The sequence below is a fragment of the Lepidochelys kempii genome, chromosome 14, assembly GCF_965140265.1.
Source record: "Lepidochelys kempii isolate rLepKem1 chromosome 14, rLepKem1.hap2, whole genome shotgun sequence".
NCBI lineage: Eukaryota > Metazoa > Chordata > Testudines > Cheloniidae > Lepidochelys > Lepidochelys kempii.
In genome coordinates, this window is record NC_133269.1 from 16,248,878 (window position 1) to 16,269,766 (window position 20,889).

General features: G+C 48.4%; 1 protein-coding gene across 5 annotated transcripts in view; it reads right to left on the reverse strand.

Moving 5' to 3' along the window:
- The window catches only part of RNF157 (ring finger protein 157), a 79,390-nt gene that overhangs the window by 2,929 nt on the left and 55,572 nt on the right, over positions 1 to 20,889 (reverse strand). Inside the window, exons 11-20 of one of the 5 annotated variants that reach the window (XR_012154782.1) lie at positions 20,148 to 20,260; positions 19,372 to 19,610; positions 18,367 to 18,475; positions 16,963 to 17,074; positions 15,928 to 16,112; positions 14,450 to 14,515; positions 13,021 to 13,069; positions 9,942 to 10,052; positions 2,254 to 2,377; positions 1,674 to 1,714 (exon numbers count right to left, since the gene is read on the reverse strand). Coding sequence is in view for 2 of the 5 variants with exons in the window: in XM_073310596.1 (XP_073166697.1) it covers positions 1,674 to 1,714; positions 9,942 to 10,052; positions 13,021 to 13,069; positions 14,450 to 14,515; positions 15,928 to 16,112; positions 16,963 to 17,074; positions 18,367 to 18,475; positions 19,372 to 19,610; positions 20,148 to 20,260 (1,025 nt within the window). In the remaining 3 variants the exon portion in view is untranslated. Of the gene's footprint in view, positions 1 to 1,673; positions 2,378 to 9,941; positions 10,053 to 11,576; positions 11,756 to 13,020; positions 13,070 to 14,449; positions 14,516 to 15,927; positions 16,113 to 16,962; positions 17,075 to 18,366; positions 18,476 to 19,371; positions 19,611 to 20,147; positions 20,261 to 20,889 lie in introns of those variants that run through there. The other 4 variants (XR_012154781.1, XM_073310596.1, XR_012154783.1 and 1 more) reach the window with 4 other exon arrangements.

Consider the following 20,889-nt stretch of genomic DNA (forward strand, 5'->3'; position numbering starts at 1 on the left):
TAGGGATGAATTTGGTCCACCAGCTGCTTGCCCCTTCCTTCCTGGCTGCTGGGAAGATGGAGAGGGATCCCAGGGTTTAGCATTTTCCCCACCACTTTGTGTGCATTGTGGAGGGGACTTGGGCCCCTGCCCAAGACTAGGTAGGGCATAAGATGCTCCTCTTAGATCTGTTGGCCTCTCACTGCCACATGTGGGGCCAGAGCCAAAGGCTGCATATCACTGCTCTAGCTACACATGGGATTTTTTCAGGGTGAAAGGTCACTGACTTGACATGTACTTTCTCATGGCATAAAGTCCACAGAAATCAGTCAAATCCAGCAGGTTAAGGGAGGCTGAAGACCTGAACTGCTAATGCACACAAAGAGGTCAGCAGGATTCTCAGGCTATAAAATGGGGATGTTGGATGAGGGGTAGGAGGGCTCTGTTCAGATTGTTAAAGGTATTTAAGTCCCTATCCTCAATTGATTTCAAAGGGAGGTAGGCACCTAACTACCTATAAAACTCTGGCCCTTATAGTCAACAAGAGATAGATGGTTTAAAACCCCACAGAAACTGCTTAGAAAAGGGAAGCAGGGTGATTTGGGGGTTAAAGCACTGGACTGGGATTCAGGAGACCTAGATTCAGTTCCTGACTCTGCCATTGACTCCCTGTGTGACCTTGGGCAAGTCACTGCTCGCACTGAACCCTTGACTTCAATAGCGCCAGATCAGGCCTAGTCCTCTGGGCCCCAGCTCTCAGGTCCTCATCTGTGAATGGCGGAAAATAACAATGCTCCCTTCGTGTGTCTTGTCTATTTAGATGGTCAGGTCATTGAGGGCAGGGACTGTCTCTCACTGTGTTTACATACAACACCCAGCACACTAGGGACCTTCAGGCCTCACTGCAATGTAAATAATAAAATAAGAGGTTAACATTAACAAACGTCCCCCATTGGGCTAGATAGCCCCAATGAGGCCAAACAGAGCAGGAATTGGAAGATCTCTCCAGGGAGAAACTATTTTGCCTGATTAACTCCAACACAAACCAGAACCTGCACTCCCCGTCCAAAGCAACATTCCATTACCCCATGGAGGGGTAATTTATTCCCCTACAAACCACCCCAGGGTATTATTTTGGGTTGGTTGTTTTTTTGCCAGGGGCACATGAACTGCACTGGGACTGGCTTTTTCCCTTTGCACGGGATGGGTAGCACACGCTGGCAGAACTCATCAAAGCCTTCACTGTTTGTTTTTAAACCACACCCAGTGGCAGAGGCAGGAGGAGAGCAGCCCAGCTTCAGAATAAGCCCCCCAACATACAACCGGTCTTTCACGCTGAATCCAAGCAGCAGGCCCCATTCTCCATTGCCCTGCACTTTGCGGCATCCGTTATGCCAGTGCCCAGTGGGTGAAATGTTCTGCTCCAGGAGTGTTCGACACCCACCGTGCACTGGTGTCAATGACGACCCCAGATGCAGAGCAATGGCGATCCAGGCTCATCGGGTTTGGAAATCCCCGCTGACGTTCTCAAGGGGACACGCTCACCAACAAGGTGTACAGGGGCGAGGCCAGATTTTTTTCCCCATTAATCGTGGCTTGGGGGCAATTTGGCTCATCAAGAGAAGTCTAAAAAAAGAAAAAAATCAAACAGTAAAAGGAGAGTGAGGGTTGTTCGGACTTTGCATATCTCATACCTATTCGTCAATGTTTATAGGGCAGGACTCCGGAACCACGGCTGTTCAGCAGAAAAGACCAAAAGCAAATGGTGAACAAAAGACACACGCACAAAACAGAAACAGCAATACACAGGAGGTTGGTTACCCTGTGATCCTTGTATTACTGCAGGAGGTTCTCCATGCAAACCCCGCCACGCCCCGGCTGGGTTAACACAAGGCTCTGGCACCGTGCCCCAGCTCGGACGATGTTCCTTAGAGACCATCTGAGTTGGCTGTGATGGGAGAAATGGAAGGAACCCACCCTGGCTCCCTTCTGGGCGGAAGGGATAGACGTTGCACCCAAGGGACACTGTATTCCACACGTCATGCCATTAAAACTGCTGGGTTGGGAGACAAAGCCCTACAAAGCCACACGCTCCAGCAAATGGCGATTACCACTCGACTTTCTACAAGCTGAATGGCATGTTCACAGCATCTGAACGCCCAGGTTTACGGTGGAGTTCTCCACCCGTTACCACAGTCAGGAGTGCACAGTTAAATCTAATGGAAGAGAGAACAGCAAAAGACAAATCTGGAGGACAGGGCCTGGACAGCTCACTTTTACGAGCCACGCTTCTTTTATGAAGAGAGACACAGATTTCCCCACTTTCCTGGGGGCTCTTCCTCCCAAACTCCTGTCCATCCCCCTGGAATCTGCATGGCTCCCTCACATCTGTCCCCGACTGCCAAAGAAAAAGAAACAAATGTGTCCTTGTGAAAAAAGATTATACAGCTTGGGCTCAGTTCTGGTTTGGGAATGTTTGGATGAAGCTACACTCTGAACATTCCTGCCACCAAACCCAGTGGGCCTGATTCTGATCGCACCTGCCCTGCACCAATTTATCTCCATTGATGTCAATAGAGATATTCCTGATTTAACCCAGCGTAAGTGAGAACAGGGCTAGCCCCATAGAGTTCACACTCCACAGACTTTCTGTGTGGGATGCCTGCACGGTGTAGCGATCAAGTGGTCCAAGGGGGTTTAGGCTGGTGTTTTCAAAGGACCTAACGTAGGTAGAAGCTCAAATCCTGCAGAATTTGAGTGGGAGTTCAGCACCCAATTCCCATGGAACTCTGACAATACATACCGATGAACCCTCTCATGCATCCTCTGCCACTGGAATTACCCTGGGAAAATCCACTGTTGGGAAAACTTTTGTTTGTGAAGTGCCTCAGAGCCATTTTCTCCCGGTCCCTGGGCACTAAGTAGTCAAACACTTGCTTGTACGATGTATTATAGGATATGTATTACACCACAGACCCCGAAGTGATTGTGAAACTATGGGCCTGACTCTATTTCTACTGACTTAAATAGAAGTAGGACCACATGCTAGAAGCACTCCCACAAGGATCCCTTTTCCTGACCAGTGAATTGCAGCCCCTATGATATGCTTACTTAGAATATATTATTCAGGCACTAGATGTCTCTGTGCTGTAAAGTGTTCCAAACAGGGAGCAGCCCTGGTGAACAAGGAAGACAAAGCTAGAACTCAAGTTGGGTAAAAGCCTGTTTGTCTGGAACGGAGTTTGTAATCGTTTTTTGGGGTTTTTTTTTTTTGTTTTTTTTTTTAAAACAAATGGCTCTTGCTTAAGACAGTGATTCCATATATTATGACAGCTATGACTGGGATAAAACAGCTCAGCTTTTAAAACAGTGAGCTGAAATATTACATATTTCCAGAGAGGAAGAGAATACCTCAGCCTTGTTTACCCAAGAGATAGTTGTCCATGTGAGCTCTGCTGGATGCTCATTTTATATTGCAATGTCCAAAGATAATACTGGGCAATTTACTAAGCACACCCTCTTGGCCTTTAATGTAGCTATGCTTTGCTGAAAGAAGTGTTATGGCAGAAAGTAAATTTACAGAAGCATCATGTAAACAGAATGTGCTACCACCAGGCAGCTTTCTATGTAGGGCTGTGCTGTGTACCTAGTGGAGTGAATTACTCTAAAAAGTAAACAACAATCAAAATGAAACAGTACAACCTGGACTCTGAATTCATGTCAGTGCAGTTTGACATGGGTGTATTCCCACTGATTTCAGAGGAGTAACATCTGATCTATACTGACAGGAGTTCAGAACTGGGCCCAATGGCCAAAATTTACAAGGCTTCTGAGCTAAGTAAAGGATGCATTACTCAAAGGTGTTGATGCATTCACAGTTTCTTTCCAGTGCAGTAAATGAAGGCTGCCCTTGATCAGCAACTTGGAAAATGTAAGCCCTTAATAAAAGTTGCTATCTCTGGACACCCACACAGCAAAATAAGGTTCCAATTTAACTGAGATGTTTATAGTATATTGCAAAGTGTGTCCATTTAAACTGCCTGCTTGCTTTCGTCAGTAACACAGTACCTTCAAATCATTCCCCAGGAGCAGAGTTATCTTTAGCTAATGCACATTAGGGGCCTAATTCTGATTTACACTAATGCTCCTTTACATCACACTGTTTACACTCACTTTACAATGCTCTGGCATTTTTGCATCAAAGATTATTTGTGGAATTCTATGTTTCTAATGTTAACTGATTTTCATTTCGAGGTTGAGCTAAAGAGCTACACAAGTAAATCTTCAGGTCCCAGAGCTGACGGGAAATTAACAAGATGAGAAAATCCATTAGGACCTAGACATTGCATCACTAAGAAGGTTCTTTATATAGAACTGGATTAGCAAGGAGAGTCCTTCAAAGATCAGAAGGCAGCATTCCACAGGGAGACTTGATGCAGAGAAATATGGTATTGATTACATACACTCCCCCCACCCCACCCCGACGTCAGAGAATCATAGAAATGTAATGCCGGCTTGGACCTCGGCCGAATGGTTCCGAGATTGCTCCAGCTACTACCTTAAGAACCCGATGATGAATTTCATCAGGCCCCGCTGTCTTGAATACATCTAACTTATCTACATTTTCTTTAGCCTGCTCTTTCCCTGCTTTGGCTTGCATTCCTACCCCCTTGTTGTTAATATTAATTACACTGGATATCTGGTCACCATTAACCTTTTTAGTGAAGACTGAAGCAAAATAGGCATTAAATACCTTATTAGCTCTCCTTCCCTGCTCAGTTGAAAACCTACAATTTCCTCCGTCTTTCTCTTGCTTCAATGGTCTTTTCATCAGATCCATAATGACTAACTCTTGGAAGAGCATCCGTAATAGAAGTTAAGCCATTTGAAATAAGCCTGCTGCAAAAATGCTTATGCTTCTAGTAATTTACATAATTACAACAAGGGCCCTTGCCTGACTTTAAATCTGCTGAAGATTCAGAATAGCCTGTCATGTTTATTTAAACCTTGTCCCCGCTGTGAGGTCGGCAGCGTAACCGAGACCGTCCTGTGCTGTATCAAATCTCCCTGAGGGATGCTGCCTTGTGATCTTTCCAAGGATGCTCCTACCTAATTCTCCTCCAAAAAGACATCCACAGCAGTGAAAGGAGTGATCAAGTGTCTCCGCTTTCATGTATCATTTCCAAGGCTGGCCATTTATCATTGAAAAAGTCATTGGTTTAACATGGCAGCCTCCCTCAACCCCCCCCCCCGCCCCAAATTACAGAAAACACAGGGAGGGGAGCCCTGGGGCAACACCATTTTGGGCAACATTCTTTGTCTTTCAATAAAAAATAAATTCCACCATTTAAAAATCCAAGTCATTCTTGGATGCTGCACAACACTGGATGTTTACAGATTCACATTGATGAGAACTGACCGAATGCTGCTCGGCCACACGCTGCCTGGAGGTGGAAAGACCACAATTCCTTGTGAAAACACCACAAGGGGCAAGTTTTTTGTCACAAACCCCATGATGGTGACAAAAAAAGCCTTACACAGTTCAACGGTAGCGTGGTCACAGCTTTCAATCGCCTCCAGGATCCTGGATGCAATCAGAGCTGCTCATGCAATTTTCCTGAAATTGTCGCATGAGCGTGCACATTCTGACAGCGGCTGGATGCATTGAATCTGCAGGAAAGAAGCTCAGGTTTGCCCTGTTCTGAATAGCTGGCTGCTTCTTGCTGTGCGTGCTGCTTTCTGCATCCATTATCTCAATTTGTAGGTGGACGTGTGGCATGCAAACTTTGGAAAACGCATCTCTGTCCAGAAAACGTAGCTGTTTCAAAGCGAAGTAAGTTGGAACAGGTAATTCACGGAGATTAAATGCATACTAGGCTCTTGCTGCTGCTGGTGCATAAGGCAGAGAGAAGACAGTCCGGGTTGGGATGCGTGCGGCAGAGCGAACCCCACAGCAGAAGGGGCATTATAAAATAGATACTGAAAGTGACAAAGAAACAGGACATTTTTCTCATGGTCTCCACCTCTTTGTGCATCAAGATTGACACATGAATATATGTGGGGCAGATCCTCAGCTGGTGGGAAACTGACTTCAGTGGAGCTTATACACCAGCTGAGGATCTGGCCTGTGCGTGCCTGTACTGTACTGCACAGAGTTGCTCCTTTTCTCTGATGATTCAATAACCTCTTCAATAAGGGCCAGAGCTGATGTCCACTGAAGTCAACAGGAGTCATTGGATCAGGCCTTAGATCTACTATGAATCATCTGTTTCATCAGGAATCATCCACCTCATGATTCATCACATAACTTCCTCTCATAGAATCATAAAGGATTAGGGTTGGAAGAGACCTCAGGAGGCCATCTAGTCCAACCCCCTGCTCAAAGCAGGACCAACCTCTACTAAATCCTCCCAGCCAGCGCTTTGTCAAACCAGGCCTTAAAAACCTTTAAGGATGGAGATTCCACCACCTCCCTAGGTAACCCATTCCAGTGCTTCGCCACCCTCCCAGTGAAATAGTTTTTCCTAATATCCAACCTAGACTTCCCCCACTGCAACTTGAGACCATTGCTCCTTGTTCTGTCATCTGCCACCACTGAGAACAGCCGAGCTCCATCCTCTTTGGAACACCCCTTCAGGTAGTTGAAGGCTGCTATCAAATCCCCCCTCACTCTTCTTTTCTACAGACTGAATAAACCCAGTTCTCTCTGGACTGACTTCCATTTCATCTACACCTCCTCTATCTATCTCTAGAGATCTGTGTTTCTATCCACGCTACCGACCCTCAGCATCTATAATCTGAGTCAACTTTTCACCAAAGAAACACTGTAGGAAGGAAACCCATAGAATAAACTCAGAACTAAGGAGGTAGGGGGAGAATAAAGGACTGGATCCTGGAGTAAAATGAAAACCCAGCCCCTATTAAACCAGCTAGCTTTCATGAAGTGCTATGTGTATCTGAGGACAGGCAACCTTAAGATACTGTGCTCCATTGCAGTTCACGTTTGCATTCCCCACCCAGCCCCCATCTCCCCCAGGTGAGTAGTGCTGTCTGCTTTGAAGCAGGAGATGGATTCAAGCAGAGATGCAGCGTGCCCCAAGCAGGGCTAAGAGACCCGTGCTGCGCCCCACGCACAAGGCAGGAGAGAGCTCTGCAACAGGACTCACAAGCAGCAAAGCCGCCAAACAGCCATGCAGCCTGGAGGATGGACACCACTTCTCACGGCCATGTACTCAGTGCCCAATTTATTCCACAAGGGCTCCACAGATTTGGCCTTCTCCATGTACCATTAAACACAGCAGGAGCTAAGCTCAGTAGAGCCAGGTTCTGCTCTCGGTTACGTGGATGCAAACCATGTCAGTAACACTACTGAACCCAATGCGGTTGCTCTGGATTCACAGCAGTGGAATATGGCAGAATTTGACCCCGAGTATTTATTCAACCTTCCTTATCTGCCACAACATGGCTGATTCATTAACAAAACCCCAGATTAGAAAAAGTAATAACCACAGGAGCGTGGTCTAAAACACCACCTTAACAACACCTTCGGGTAGGATGCTCCTGGCTCTGGGCTACTATGAGGAGTCACTTCTTACCGGATCCGGAGCATACAGGGAAGGAACCGAGTGTCTGATGTGGCCCAATCATTCCCACCACCCCTGCATGTGGAAGCTTTAAACCAGCTGCCAGCCCAGGAGAAAGGCATTTGAATGCATAATTTGCTGCCTTTACTCCAGGCTCTGTTCCATGGCCAGACCCTGTATGGTCTCAACCTCTTGGCTGCATTTCCCCAAGTGGAATAAACTGCAACAGAACTAGGATGGCTGCCATGGGAGGGGAGGCGGCCGAGGAGGAAGCACCAGTGTTTTTTGGGTGGGGTTAGAAAGGATTCCCCCGCCCACAACAGCTAATAAAACTAGGTCCTCTGGAGGTTTCTCCAAATATGTCAGGTCTACAGTGGTCAGGGAGCCACCTGATTTACAGCTCTGGGGAAGGGGTGTATGGGAGGGATAGGCAGGGTTGCATTCAGCTTGTCCACAAATTTACTGATATGGGGCCAAAAAATCAGTCTAGTGGTGTCAAGGGGTGAATTTGAACCAGTGCTGGGGTCAAACGCTCTTCCTCTTTTCCCTTTTGCTGACGCTGGCCTGACAACTCCCATCTTGCTCCCATGACACTTAAGAAAGCAACCCTGATAAGTAGGAAAGATCCCACAGCAGCTCTGAATTGTGATCCTTTATCCCCATGCCTACTCCCATCCAGACACATTCAGGGACTCTCAATAAATTTGTGACGTTGAGCAACCCTGGGTGTGGGAAGGACAAAAGCATGGATTGAGAAAACTGTGTTGAGACAGAGTGAACATGAACTTTCACACAGATGGAGTCCAGTGAAAACAAACTCAAGAGAAAAATACAGGAGAGACGGACCCGTACTTAGTAAAAAAAATGTGGCAGGAAAAAATGGAGAGAGAGGGAAAGAGTTAAGAAGCTGGGAGGAGAGATGGGTCTTTTGGGAGCCCCAGTGGAGGAATAGTAAAACCAGCAATAACTAGACTGTGTTTACACCCATTCATTGGTTACCCCCCTATTCACTTGCTTTGTGGATGGCACTTCCTGAAGCACTAGATCAGAACAGGTCTACAGGATGCCTGGAAGCAACTGACCCGTGGCCACGGCTGATTCTTTATTTGGAAGGAGGAGGAGGGCCTGGTGGAATTTCATGCTGTTCTTTTGCCAAGTCTGAAAGCTACTGGATGTCACAGACTATGAGCCAGGTCGGCTGCTGGTACAAATCAGTGCGGCTCCGCTGAAGCTGACAGAACTTCTCCAATTTACCCCAGCAGCCAATCAAGGCCTGTGTTACTAAAACAATCTATTTTCTGCTCACAAGCAGCATACATTCCGACGTCTAACCAGCAGACCCGCCCTTGCTGTGACTAAGATGCGGCCTACGCTACGAAAAGCCACTGTGTTGGAAGAACCACCAGTAACAACACAGTAGCCCCTGTCCCAGTTGAGACCCAGTTTGGCCGTGCAGCATACACAGGAGTGAACCACATTTCCGCCTTGTGGGACTGCAGCATGATTCAGAACCGTGGATAAAGCCTGGCTCCTGTCCGCATGACCAGACCAAAGCTGGTTTTCACTGCACTGCAGGCTAAGGCGCAATAACTTCACTGGGAAGGTGGGACCCAAAGGCAGACACTGGCCAGTAAATAAACAAACTATGATCATCCAATGACCATCCTCCATAAACTAGCAAAGCTGCCTAGGCAGGTAGAAACCCCCACCAAGCCAGCATCACTCCTCACTCATGCTCAGCGAGCGCTGACCAAATGGGGAGAAGAGCAAAGCTTCTTGCAGGACCACCCCCCCCGGCCTCCTGAGAGGTCTGTCCTACGGTGTATTTCTAGGTTCCCTTTTGGACCCTTTTCCTTAGAGACCCAGAACAGCAGGTTTGGGAGCAGTCAGGAAATGGGAGATCACTGATCTTCTCCTTTGGCCCAGAGCTGCCTGGCTACAAAATACGGTATTGTGCTACAGGCCCCAACTCCCTGTCCCACCCTCTCACCTGGGTGAGTGCTGCATGGCTTGAAAAGGAGACAGGGATGGTTTTGCTTCAGGGCTCACCCAATAAGCCACAGAAGGCCGAGACCTACTGGACACTCTGGCCAACAGAGGCAAAGGATTCACCTTCCGTGACAACTCAAGTGGGAGTAGGAGACCTGCAGTCTTTCCCTGCCCCAGCGGCCCTGATCCAGGACTATGCTCATCAGAAGGTGGGCACTACAATGGAACATCTTCAGCCTGTTTCCAGATGATCTGCTGCTCCCAGCTGCCTAGCTACACACACACGCCTGTTGCAGCGGGACAGAAGTGGGGAGTGAGAGATAGGGAGAGTGGAAATTCCGTCCCCTCCTCCCCCAAACCAAAGTTCATGTTCAGCAGACTGCCACTCACCAGGGAAGCAGGCCTCAGAGCACAGCTTATTGTCCAGCGCTTTCACGCTCGCGATGTCAATGTCATTGTTATTGTCACACTCCATACCTAGGAAAGCACCTGTCCTCTGGCCTGTAACGGAGTTAATGCAGTTAGAGAGGCAATTGGGTCCCCCCCTTGTAAAATATAGGAAGAGAGACGGAAATCAAATGTAATTACATAGCTCTAAAAACGACAACGAGAACTACATGGGTAGAGAGTGGACAATAAGGAGTCAAATCAGTGTGCATGCGTTTGTTTCAAGCCATCCTGCTCTGTTTCCCCAGCTGCCTCCTTTCTTGTGCCATGACAACTGACGTCACCAAGGAGGGCTGTGGAATCCAGGAGGATTACTTAACAGAAACATCTGTAAGAGCAGTAATTATGCAGGTGAAAAGGCAGAGAAGAGAGTAGCTAGGAAAAGCTAAAGAAAGCAGCTAGTAAGATTACTCCCTGTCCATGCTTTTGTTTGCCTCTGGTCTCTATTGGATGCATTTCTGAATATGGGGCTGTGGGGCTTAAAAATAAAAATGAACACAGTCGAATCTCATGGTGCTGATCGACGGAGATAACCACTGCCACCTCCCCCAAAATACAAACCGCTGGCAAGCTCTCCCCACTTTCAGCACGGAGGTAACTGTCAATCAGACATAATTTACAAAATACACAACTGTCAGGTTCTGCAAAATCCTAATCCATCTTTCTCTGATGGTGCTATTATCATCCAGATAAAGGGGAAATGAGTAGATCTGTGTCTGTTTCTCCTCGCTCATGCCCATTTTACACATGGGTAAGTCAACTGACTGCCAAAAAGAAATACTCCCAATTTACACTAGTAAATCCACCTCCCTTTGCCCAGAGACTTCTGCCTTGGAATACTGTGTGATCCAGTGCTCAGGGAAATCAATGGGAAGATCTCCACTGATTGGGGCATGAGATCAGTTCCTCAGCAAGAATGGCATCAGATCATTTGTGTCAGAGCTGCAAAATTTTCACAGCTGATTTATCGACTGGTGCATAATGAAGCCGGATGAGTATTAAAGAGAACTGCAAGGGTTAACATGAATGAACAAAAGACATTTCACACCGCTGCAGTCTTGAGGATGATTATTTAAGTGTGTTTTTGTTGATTTGCTAGTTGTCAAATTTCAGTCGCTGTGGAATGAGCCCCCTAGTCATCAGGGCTAATTAGCGAGATTCTACCATAAAGACACAAAACAGCAGAGTCTGTGCTCTGTTATTTTTGCATGGGAAAATGCAACACTTGGCAGAAGGAGATAAATGGTTTTTCAGGGTGGTTTGGCGACCTTTTTTTTGGCTTCACGTCTAACCAGAGACACACAAATATGGAAAGGGGAACTGCTCAGGGTTGACCAGAATGGGCCTTTATTTCTCTGTGCTAATCTAAGGACTTCCACTGCGATGGTCCAGGGGACTAATAAACCCCACGCTGTTTTGAAAATGATGCTTGCGTGTCATGGCAAGTACCGGGGAGGTGCAAGTCTCCGCCAGGAGTCTGTCTCAGTTGGCCTCACTAAGCACAGCTCAGGGTGCGAAGCAGCAGTGCTGAAGCCCCAGAGGTTCAGTTTCAGGAGGTAGGGCGGCTGCATGGCCTACCTTAAGGAAGAGTGAGACCCCTTGAGGACCTAGCCCATCAAAGGGGTTCCTCCCAGAGCCTGTTCCAGGGCTGGGGGCATAGCAATGATTCTGTGGATCCGTGACACCTGGCTTCTTTGATCCCTCCAGCACGTATCCGCTACGAATGCTTCAGCTATCAACGTTCCTTGCAGCAGCGGCTGCTTAAAGAGGACACAGGTGTTGCAAGAAGATATTGGGGTTAATTCCCCACTGGCCTAAGTGGGTGGAATTCCAACGAAGTGAGCCACTAGTGAGTTTCACCCTGTTAGCTTTTCACTGGCAGAGCTAAATTCACCTCCGGGCAGAGAGTCAGCAAGATGCCTGGGTCCCTCTCATTTTGAGGGCCCAGCTGGTGCCTATGCCTCCTGCTGGTGCTCTGTATGGGGGTGGATTCTGTGCAGGGATCTAGATGCAGCTGGGCCAGGGGCAGAAAGGAAAAGGGCCCCGTTGCAGCAGTCCCGAAAGTACAGCTTCCTTCTGAGCCACCCAAGCACACCCCACTGTTTTCTCACGCTGTGTCACTGATTCCTGAGCACCAGCTGAGCTGGGCTACAATTAATATGGCAGCGTCTGTGAAACCCCACCTTGTCCGCTAGATTTCTCCTTTCTGATAGGCCGCTGTCCTTGTCATAAGAGCTGGTGCTGTCTGGCAAACAGGCAGAATTGGGAAGAGGAGGAGGGGGAGGATAGACCTGCAGGGTTTCTCCTCTCTGCTCTGCCCGTGCTTTTCTCTCCTGTGTTAACAGCTCACCCTAAACACGACTATTTCTCAGCTGCTCAGTGGAGAAGATAATCTGTCACTGAGGACACTTTGGCTTCTGCTCCAGAGGGACCTGAACCAACCCCCCAGAGCAGAAACCCCTTCATCTTTGGGATGTTCACAATCCTCTCTTCAGCTCGGGCCCATCTCTAGTTTCTGCTGCCCTCTAAAGGCCTGAGCTGCAGCTCAGATAACCAGCCGGGGACAGGAGAAAGGGGGAAGAAGGGGGATCCCAGGACACTGCAAACTGTACGGTTTACGCCCCATTTACTGTGCAGACAGAACCACGTCCGTGCCTCCCTTAGGGACCTGATACAGGTGTAGAGAATCCTCAGAGCCTGAGTCTTGACATCAAGGGACTCAATCACTTCCCCGAACATACTGCAAAGCCACAGAGAGTCTCCTTCTCACACCTGCCCTCTGCCAAAACTCCCACCCTCCCATTTTCCCCATTACCCCTCCCAGCCTGAGCCCCAGTTCATTGTTGTGGAAGAGAAGATGCCCCCCTCCTATTCCCCACTCAATAATTGGGCAGGATAGCGTTCCTGGGAAGGCTGGCTCCCCTTCTCTGACTAGGCACGGTGCCCTGAGCATACGCTCTGCCGCCTGCCGGTGAAATAGAACGAAAACTAGCAGAGGGGAGTAATGATCCACGTCTGTTACCATCTTCCTGGGTGGGAGATCCGTCCTCTTCCTCCATGACATCGTTCCCCTGCAACACAGAAGACAGGCAGTGAACGTGAACAGCAAAGGACTCTCTGTCCAAGAACCTGGAGCTGAGTCCTTCCAACTCCGCCAGCCTCCTCTCCACAGGCACGCTGGCCATGAACCCATGCTGCCCTCCATCCCTTTGCATTTACCTAGCTCCCCCGGGCACCCATAGCCAGACTCACACACCTTTCGCTCTGACTTGGTGCTCAGGATACCTGCTTGGCGCTGTGCCAAGGGACTTGGTGGAGCTCGGCCCACTCATGCCAGAGTGAATGTGGCCCAGACTCCGCAGAACCCAGGCAAAGTCCTGTGCACCTTAAACATTCACCCTCTGAGCTTGTCCCAGGGATAATCTGCATCACTGCTGGAGGATCTGCCCCTCCCACAGCTACTGCCAGTCCTGTGGGGGTGGCGGGTGCATCTCCTCACCTCAGGATGCTACGACAAAACTCTCCTGGTGGCAGTTCTCACTCATCTCAGGGCCCCCCAGCCCCCAAGAGATTGACACTCTAGTTTCTCCAGCCAAGGAAGACAAGCTAGGACATTGAGTGTAATTATACTCGGGCCACCTACATGGAGCCACCGCGAGTCATCAGCCGAGGCAGAACCCAGGGTTAGAGCTGGGCGCAATATTTTCGACTGAAACTTTGTGTGTGTGTGTGGGGGGGGGGGGCAGTGAAAAAAGCCGATTCTGCAGCACCGAAACATTCTGTAAACTGGTGCTGATTTTGACAATTTGCTTCCATTGAAAAAGAGTGGAGACGAAATTCTGAAAAACATCAAAATATTTGCTTTAAATTTTTCAATCTGAAGCGCTTGTTTTAAAATTTCCTTTTCTTCTATTTAAAAATTTTTTTTAAAGCCTAAAAATGCTCAAAACTGAAACAAAAGCCTTTCACGTCGGGCTGAATGGAACATTTTGTTGGACCAGAAACAGATTTTTTAAAACCTCTTTGATGTGCCAAAAATTTCATTTTGGGGTTTGACCCGAAATGATTTTTTTGTTTTCAAATTCTGAGTTGCCAGCAAACCAACCAAATAATTCATTATTCACACAGCTCTCCCCAGGACTTTCAGCACAAAAGCACATGCCTCTAAAACTTGAGCTAAGGAATAGCTTCGTCAGGTAAGTAGCAAGGTCTTATACTCGCTGGGGCAGGGCTTAATTTGTAACGAAAGAGGTGCACATTTTTTACTTTCACAACTGACCTGGCAAGCCCAGAGGTGCCCGGGTTCAGCCCTGCACAAATTAAGCACTGCACTGGGACCAGCTGCTAGCAACCGGTGTGATCACACACATGAATCCAGTGTATTATGTAGCTCATAGATCATTAGGAAAAGCTAGTGACAAGTTCCTTCCTTTTTGACTGTAGACTTTTACCTCCGCGTCTCGCTCCTCCGCAGGGATACTGACAAAATTCCTATCTGGAGATTCCACAGGGGTTGACTGCAAAAGGAGGACAAGAGAAATCAGACAATTCTACTTGCACGGTTTGTCCATGAATCAATGCAATATGCAGCTAACGTTCTCCATCACCAGGGGCTGCCCTTAGGTAGCTGGGATAATAGACCCCAGCAAGATTGGACTGTCTTTCAGAAAGGCAAAGGCTCACCCAGAGAGAGGAAGACTCATTAGCAGACTTACTCTCTCTATTTGGTGCGCCACAACTGAGCTAAAAAATGTTTTTCAAGGAAGATTCCAACCCATGTTCCTTGAGCCAAAAACATATTTCTGAGATTTATATATAGGGCTTCAAATTTCTAATTCTGACTGTAATTTTGTCAAGCTGCTGTTTAGGATAACCCCCCTGGCAACCAAAAAGCTGAAGTTATTTGTATGACAGTAGCCCCTAGAGGCCTTACCTGAGATCAGGGCCCCATTGTGGTAGGCACTGTGCGGACATACTCTGAGACAGTCCCAGTGCTGAAGAGCTGACAGTCTCAGCAGATATATAGGAGAGACTCAGAGGTGCACTGACTTGCCCAAGGCTGTACAGCAGGTCTGTAGCAGAGTCAGGAATAGAGGCTCCATCTCCTGACTTCCCGCCCAGTGCCCTACCCCACGGGACCACGCTGGTTCCAAAAGCCAGTTCTTTTCTACAGTGTTTTCTCTCACGCACACTTTTGAAATTGATCTAACAGTTACAAAGGAAAGTGGGAGGAGCGAGGAGGAAGGGAAAGGAAGGGAGAAAGGCCTCAGGGCTCCTCTGCCAGAAAGTTTTCTTTCTATTGTTTGAGAGCAAAAGGTCTTAGAAAAAGACTAAAACTTAGCACTCCAAATTGAAATGACAAACGGGTGCATCATTCACCGCACATGCGTTCGAAAGACATTAACCCTCTAGTGACCGGAGTGCTGGTACAGCCCCGTCTAGAAGGGCAGTCAGACCAGAGTTGGGTTAATAGCCTAGAAGAGCTGAGGTCAAATTGTCCAATGTGCTTAAGTGACTTAGGAGCCTAACTCCCATTTCAAAAGGACTTAGGCACTTAGCAGTCTAAGAGCCTATTGACTAGTCATTAGTCACTAAGGCACTTGAGCATTTTGAAAACTGGAAAGTGAAAGAGTCTCTGGTGTTGTTCCATATGAACAAAGGAATCACTAGGCTCCCACACAGCTGGCCCACCTAATGCGGTAGCCTGTCAAGGCTGGATGCTTCACATGAAGATGTAAACTACCCCCCTGAATACAAACTCCCCTCCCCCCTGCAATCACTGCTCCCCGGCATATGTACAGCCCTACCCGCAAATAATCGATCACATTGTGTAATACTAGTCCACAAAGAGGTACATTTCTTGCTGACCCCAGATGGTGATCAGCTTATCCCCCAAAGCATGAAATGCTTGTAGGTCCACTATACCTACCTCTCCTTCTGAAGGAATCCCACTGGCAGCAGCAGGGGATGGGAGCATGTCCCCCTCTTCCTCTGTGCCCGGAGCGACATAGGAGCCAGACATGGAAGACATGGTGTCAGTGCTGATCTGGGAGTGCTGACTTTGGGAGGAGGCCATGGACATGATGGACTGGGCCAGGCTGCTGCTGCCAGGATCTAGAGAGAAAGGGAAGTGTGGAGAACGCAGGGCAGCATTAGAGAGGGCAGAGCAGCTGTGACTGTGCAGGTTTGACTGCAAGTTTGCAATACGAAAGAAACTGAAACAGTTTGCAATACGAAAAGGAGTACTTGTGGCACCTTAGAGACTAACCAATTTATTTGAGCCCACGAAAGCTTGTGCTCAAATAAATTGGTTAGTCTCTAAGGTGCCACAAGTACTCCTTTTCTTTTTGCAAATACAGACTAACACGGCTGTTACTCTGAAACCTGTCAGTTTGCAATACGGATTCTACAATGACGGGTGTCGATATTGCACACTCTCCTTCTCCGAACCCAGGTACTGGTGCCTTCAAGCTGGGTCCAGGAGACTGCAGTCGGTAACTGCCCTTTGAACACTTGACAAAGAAACCGCTTGTCTTTCTGGGGGGCTTCTTAACTGCTCCAGTGGGAATAAGCTACTGATGCATGCATTGCCTGCATGAAGCCTACAACTTCGGGGCTGGATGCAGGAATCACTACGTGAGGATCTCCGGCCGATGTTATGCCGGAGGTCAGACTAGATGATCACAATGGCCCCTTTCTGGTCTTAACATCTCTGAAATCTACAGATAATGGGGCTTGACCATTAAGATATTAACATGCCAGCTCAAATCCTGTTCACCTAATTCATGCATTACTCCCAGTAAAGTGCAGACATGACTAAGGCAAGCAGGATCAGACCCTTAGAAGCATCTTGGGACAAGATCTTTGTCCTCTCTTTCTCAAATGCAAAGTGCCACGTGCTCCTATTCCATCAGGAAGCCACGTGACCACTGAAATACTGCTTGTCTCTCTTCTCCTACTGTACCTTCTGGGGAGGAGATGGTGGAGGAGAGAGGGGTTCCTGTGCACGAAGACTGATCTATTGCTCCCGAGGAGGACAAGGTGAGGTTTTCACTCTCTGGTGTCACACCACATTCCTGGAAGGAGAGCAAACACACCAGTGTAAGAGGACGACAGGTCCCCGCAGGTGAAGCAACTGATTCTAATTTGGTATTTTCAAGGCATTTAGGGCTCATGGCAGTTTCTGAATTGGCAGCCCTGGAGATTAAAGTCTTTGAAGCTTCAGGACAATAAACAGAGCAGATATGTTCACAACGTCCCACTAAAATGCCTGTTCTCCAAGGGCCACCTCTAGAGGGGAGAAGGGTTTTTCACTCTTGGTGCTCATTCCACCTTTCGCCTTGCTGATGAGCCTGCCAACGAGTGAGCCAATTATCAGGGTGCTCTTTTGCAGCATGGGTCCCCTGTACATTAGGACTAAAACTCACCAACTCCTTTCACATTAGCCATCAAACTGCTATGAGATTCTGATAATGGACTGATGTGGACATCTTTTCGAACACACTGGATAGAGGGAACCCACCAAAGAGTGAGCTGGAGGCTTTCGGGCCATGCACGACAGACGGATTGATCACCAACAGACTCCACTACTGATCTTTGTGGAGAAAGCATCCTCTATCCCTATTGGTCAGAGAGCCGGGCTAGGAGAGAGGAGTGATATTCCCAGCCCTACCGCTGACTTGCACTCTATGACCTTACTTCACCTGTTACCCAACTCTACAAGGGGGCTAATATGGACCCACATCACATGGGTATCATGGGCGTCCGACTCAACGTGCAAAGTATTAGATAGCAGGGGCTGTGAATGGAAGGCTAATTAATGACTCTACCCAGAAAACGACTGTATAAAAATAGCACCTACTTATTTAACAGATCTGCCCTGCATGGGCATTCGGAGCCCAATCTACTTAGTCTCTGCTATATTTTACTGCCATCAGCCCAGCAGAACCAAACACAGCTCTGGGACAACCAGCAGGATCCTTTCCTGCCTCTGGTCGTATCAGAAATATTAACTACATACCGACTCCAAGGTCACCTGCACATCCCCAGCCTCTTCAAATTATGCCCCCAGTTAAATCTGTGCAAGCCCAGACGGCAACAGGGCTGCACAGGGGTAATTCAGAGAAGACAGCACTTGGCTGAAGAATCTTCATTGCTGGTGACGATGCACAAGAAAGAAAGAGCCCAGCTTGACTCTCAGATCCCAGGCTGAGTTTGCAGGGTTGCCAGTTAGAAAAAAACAACAACACAGCTTTGCTTGCAAACTGGACTCATTTTATATGGAACGACTACGGAACCCCAGAGTGCCAGTTCTATGGGGTCTCTTTGCTGAGCAGACGGCTGGACCAGAACCCTGTTCAACAATCACCTCCTCATGCTGATGAGGAGACTTCCTCCTGGAAATCCTGATTTCTGATTCGCTGCAGGACTTCTCATCATCTTCTTCGTGCAGGACCGAGGAAGTCTGAGAAACTGACCTAGCAAGGATGGGGGAAAGGAGAGTCCTGTTAATTTACGATTGCACCAGTGATTTCACTAGCACAACCCACGCTGGAAATGCAACTGGCTGCAGCCCTCCACAGGAAGGGCCAGTGGAGGGTGTAACAGTCTTAGCCGCAGTCATGTGGCAGGGGTGTTAACCCTTTGTAGCCCAGACCCATGTCAGGTCTCTGGGGCACCTTTATGACAGACAGAACGGCAAGGTAAAAAGTGATATTTACATGGATCAGTGAAACAAGGGTCTTTGCCTTTGCCCTGTTCTCTGTACGGGGTTCTCCTCCCATCTGTTCAGCTTTCTGGACCAAAAATCTGTCCCCAGTTATCCTGGGATAAATCCAGAGCTGTTCCACTGATGTCACTGGGGTGCTGCCCCTACTCCAGCTGAACCCAAATAGGAGCTGAGGGTGTTCGACACCCGACAGGACCGAGCCCTTAGCCAACACCCGGGGTTCCTTGGCATTGACACATTCTCCACCACAGCATTTCTGCCAAGTGCCAACGGTCCCCTGGAGAATCAGGATGCAACAGGCACCTGAGGCAGCACTGAGGGGGTGGGGAAGAGGATGTTTCTCCTCCAGCATGCTAGGCAGGACCACACCATTAGGGAAGAAGCACAGGGCAGACAGGACCCACCAGGGTGAGGTCACGGGGCCTGATGCAGGGCCCGCTAAAGTCCGTGCAAGGATTCCCATTGGCATCAATGGGAGCTGGGTCACAAGCACATGGCTTTACTGGCTGTGGGCCTGATCCTGCCATCCCCACTCTGTCCTCCAGCATTTTGGAAGCTAGGGGCTGGACCCTACGAGGAAGCTTAGGCCAGAGTCCCTCTCCCTCGGCGGTAACGTGCAGAAGGGAAAGGCGGCGAGTGACTTACTTTGACAGGCTCTTCTTGAGTTTGAGCCCTTGGCTGCCACAGTCCGACAAGCGGTCGAGGGGAGAGAGCGTCCTGATGGGAGGCAGGTGGCCATCACTGCCATACGATGGCAGCATCCCTGCCCCGTGGCTGTCCCCAAGCCCATGCAGTGGAAGTGCAGCCGGGGACGGAGTGAGGGGCCCATTGAGAGCTTCCAGCAGAGACACTACCTCATAGCCAGGAGGGATGTTCTCAGAAGACTACAGGGAGCAGAGACAGGCCTGGGAATGAGCATTCAACAGCCCATGTTTCACAACACAACTTCCCCCTCTGCTCCGGGCAGGGCAATTCATTCCAAAGTGGCAGCCTATAGATATGAAACTTGATGGCCAGGAATGCAAGGGCCTGAGACCATGGCTTGGAGGGAGGCATAGAGCAGGCAAGGGCTGTGCAAGCTTCTACCAGACCCCTCAGCCCCCCGCTACGCTAGCCCTGCGCCCCACCTCAGCTTTGCCAATGCACCTTGATCCTGAGCTACAATGTCCCCGACTAGTCCAGCCCCGGATTCCCTACCCTGTACAGCTCTGCCAATGCACCTTGTTCCTGGATTTGTGGGAGTTTGTCACTCCCACAAGATCAGGCTTGAAAGCGGAAGGAATTCCCCTTCCTGGGTTATCCTTTGTTTAGAAGCCTGGGAACTGTTTTGCATCCCAGTGACTATACACCGTTGGGAATAACAGCAGGGTCAGGGCTACGCACGCGAGGGCTGATGGTTGGCTTCTCTGGTCAATACTCACCGAGTGCTCCTCAGAATCGGACGTTTGGGAGGCGATGATTGGGCTGAAGCTGGTTGGAGAGAGAGGGCCAAGTTTTTTCCTCATTGCTCGGATCTGGAGCAAGGCTCGGAATGCTGAACAGTGTGGGGAAGGGAGGGAAGGATACAGAAAGTTCATTTCTAATATAACAAGCGGGAGACGCAAACTCCCCGGAGAATGCCGCTTGTTTTCAGAGGAGCGGTTTTATTTCTTCTATTCCACGCTAGTCAAGGCCATACAAAACTATCTGGATGGAATTGGAGGTTTTTGCATTTGGTCAGGATTGGAGGTTTTGCATTTTGTTGAAATTTCACACACTGTGTAAAAGCTGCAAAATTTCAGGTTTTTCTACCTTAAAAATACAGCTCTTTTCGGTGGGGAAAAAAACAACTTGTTCATTACTCAGGACGGGTCTATTTTCAAGCAGGAGCCACTAACATTTTCAAAATTCTGAACTTGGAAGTTTCAGTCAGACAAAGATTTTTGCCTCAGAATTTGCACCCACAAAAATGTTGAATTTGGGTATTTTTTTTTTTATCAATGCCAAAACCTCATTTCACAAAATTTTGAAAAAAAAACAAAAACAAACGCACAAACAATGCAGGTGCAAAATTTCTTGAAATGAAATTAGGAATCGTGCTGTAAAAACGATAGAAAAGGGTTTCCCATGGAGCTACCTCTAACACCAGGCAGATGACGATGTCTGTCAATGCACTAGTGATTC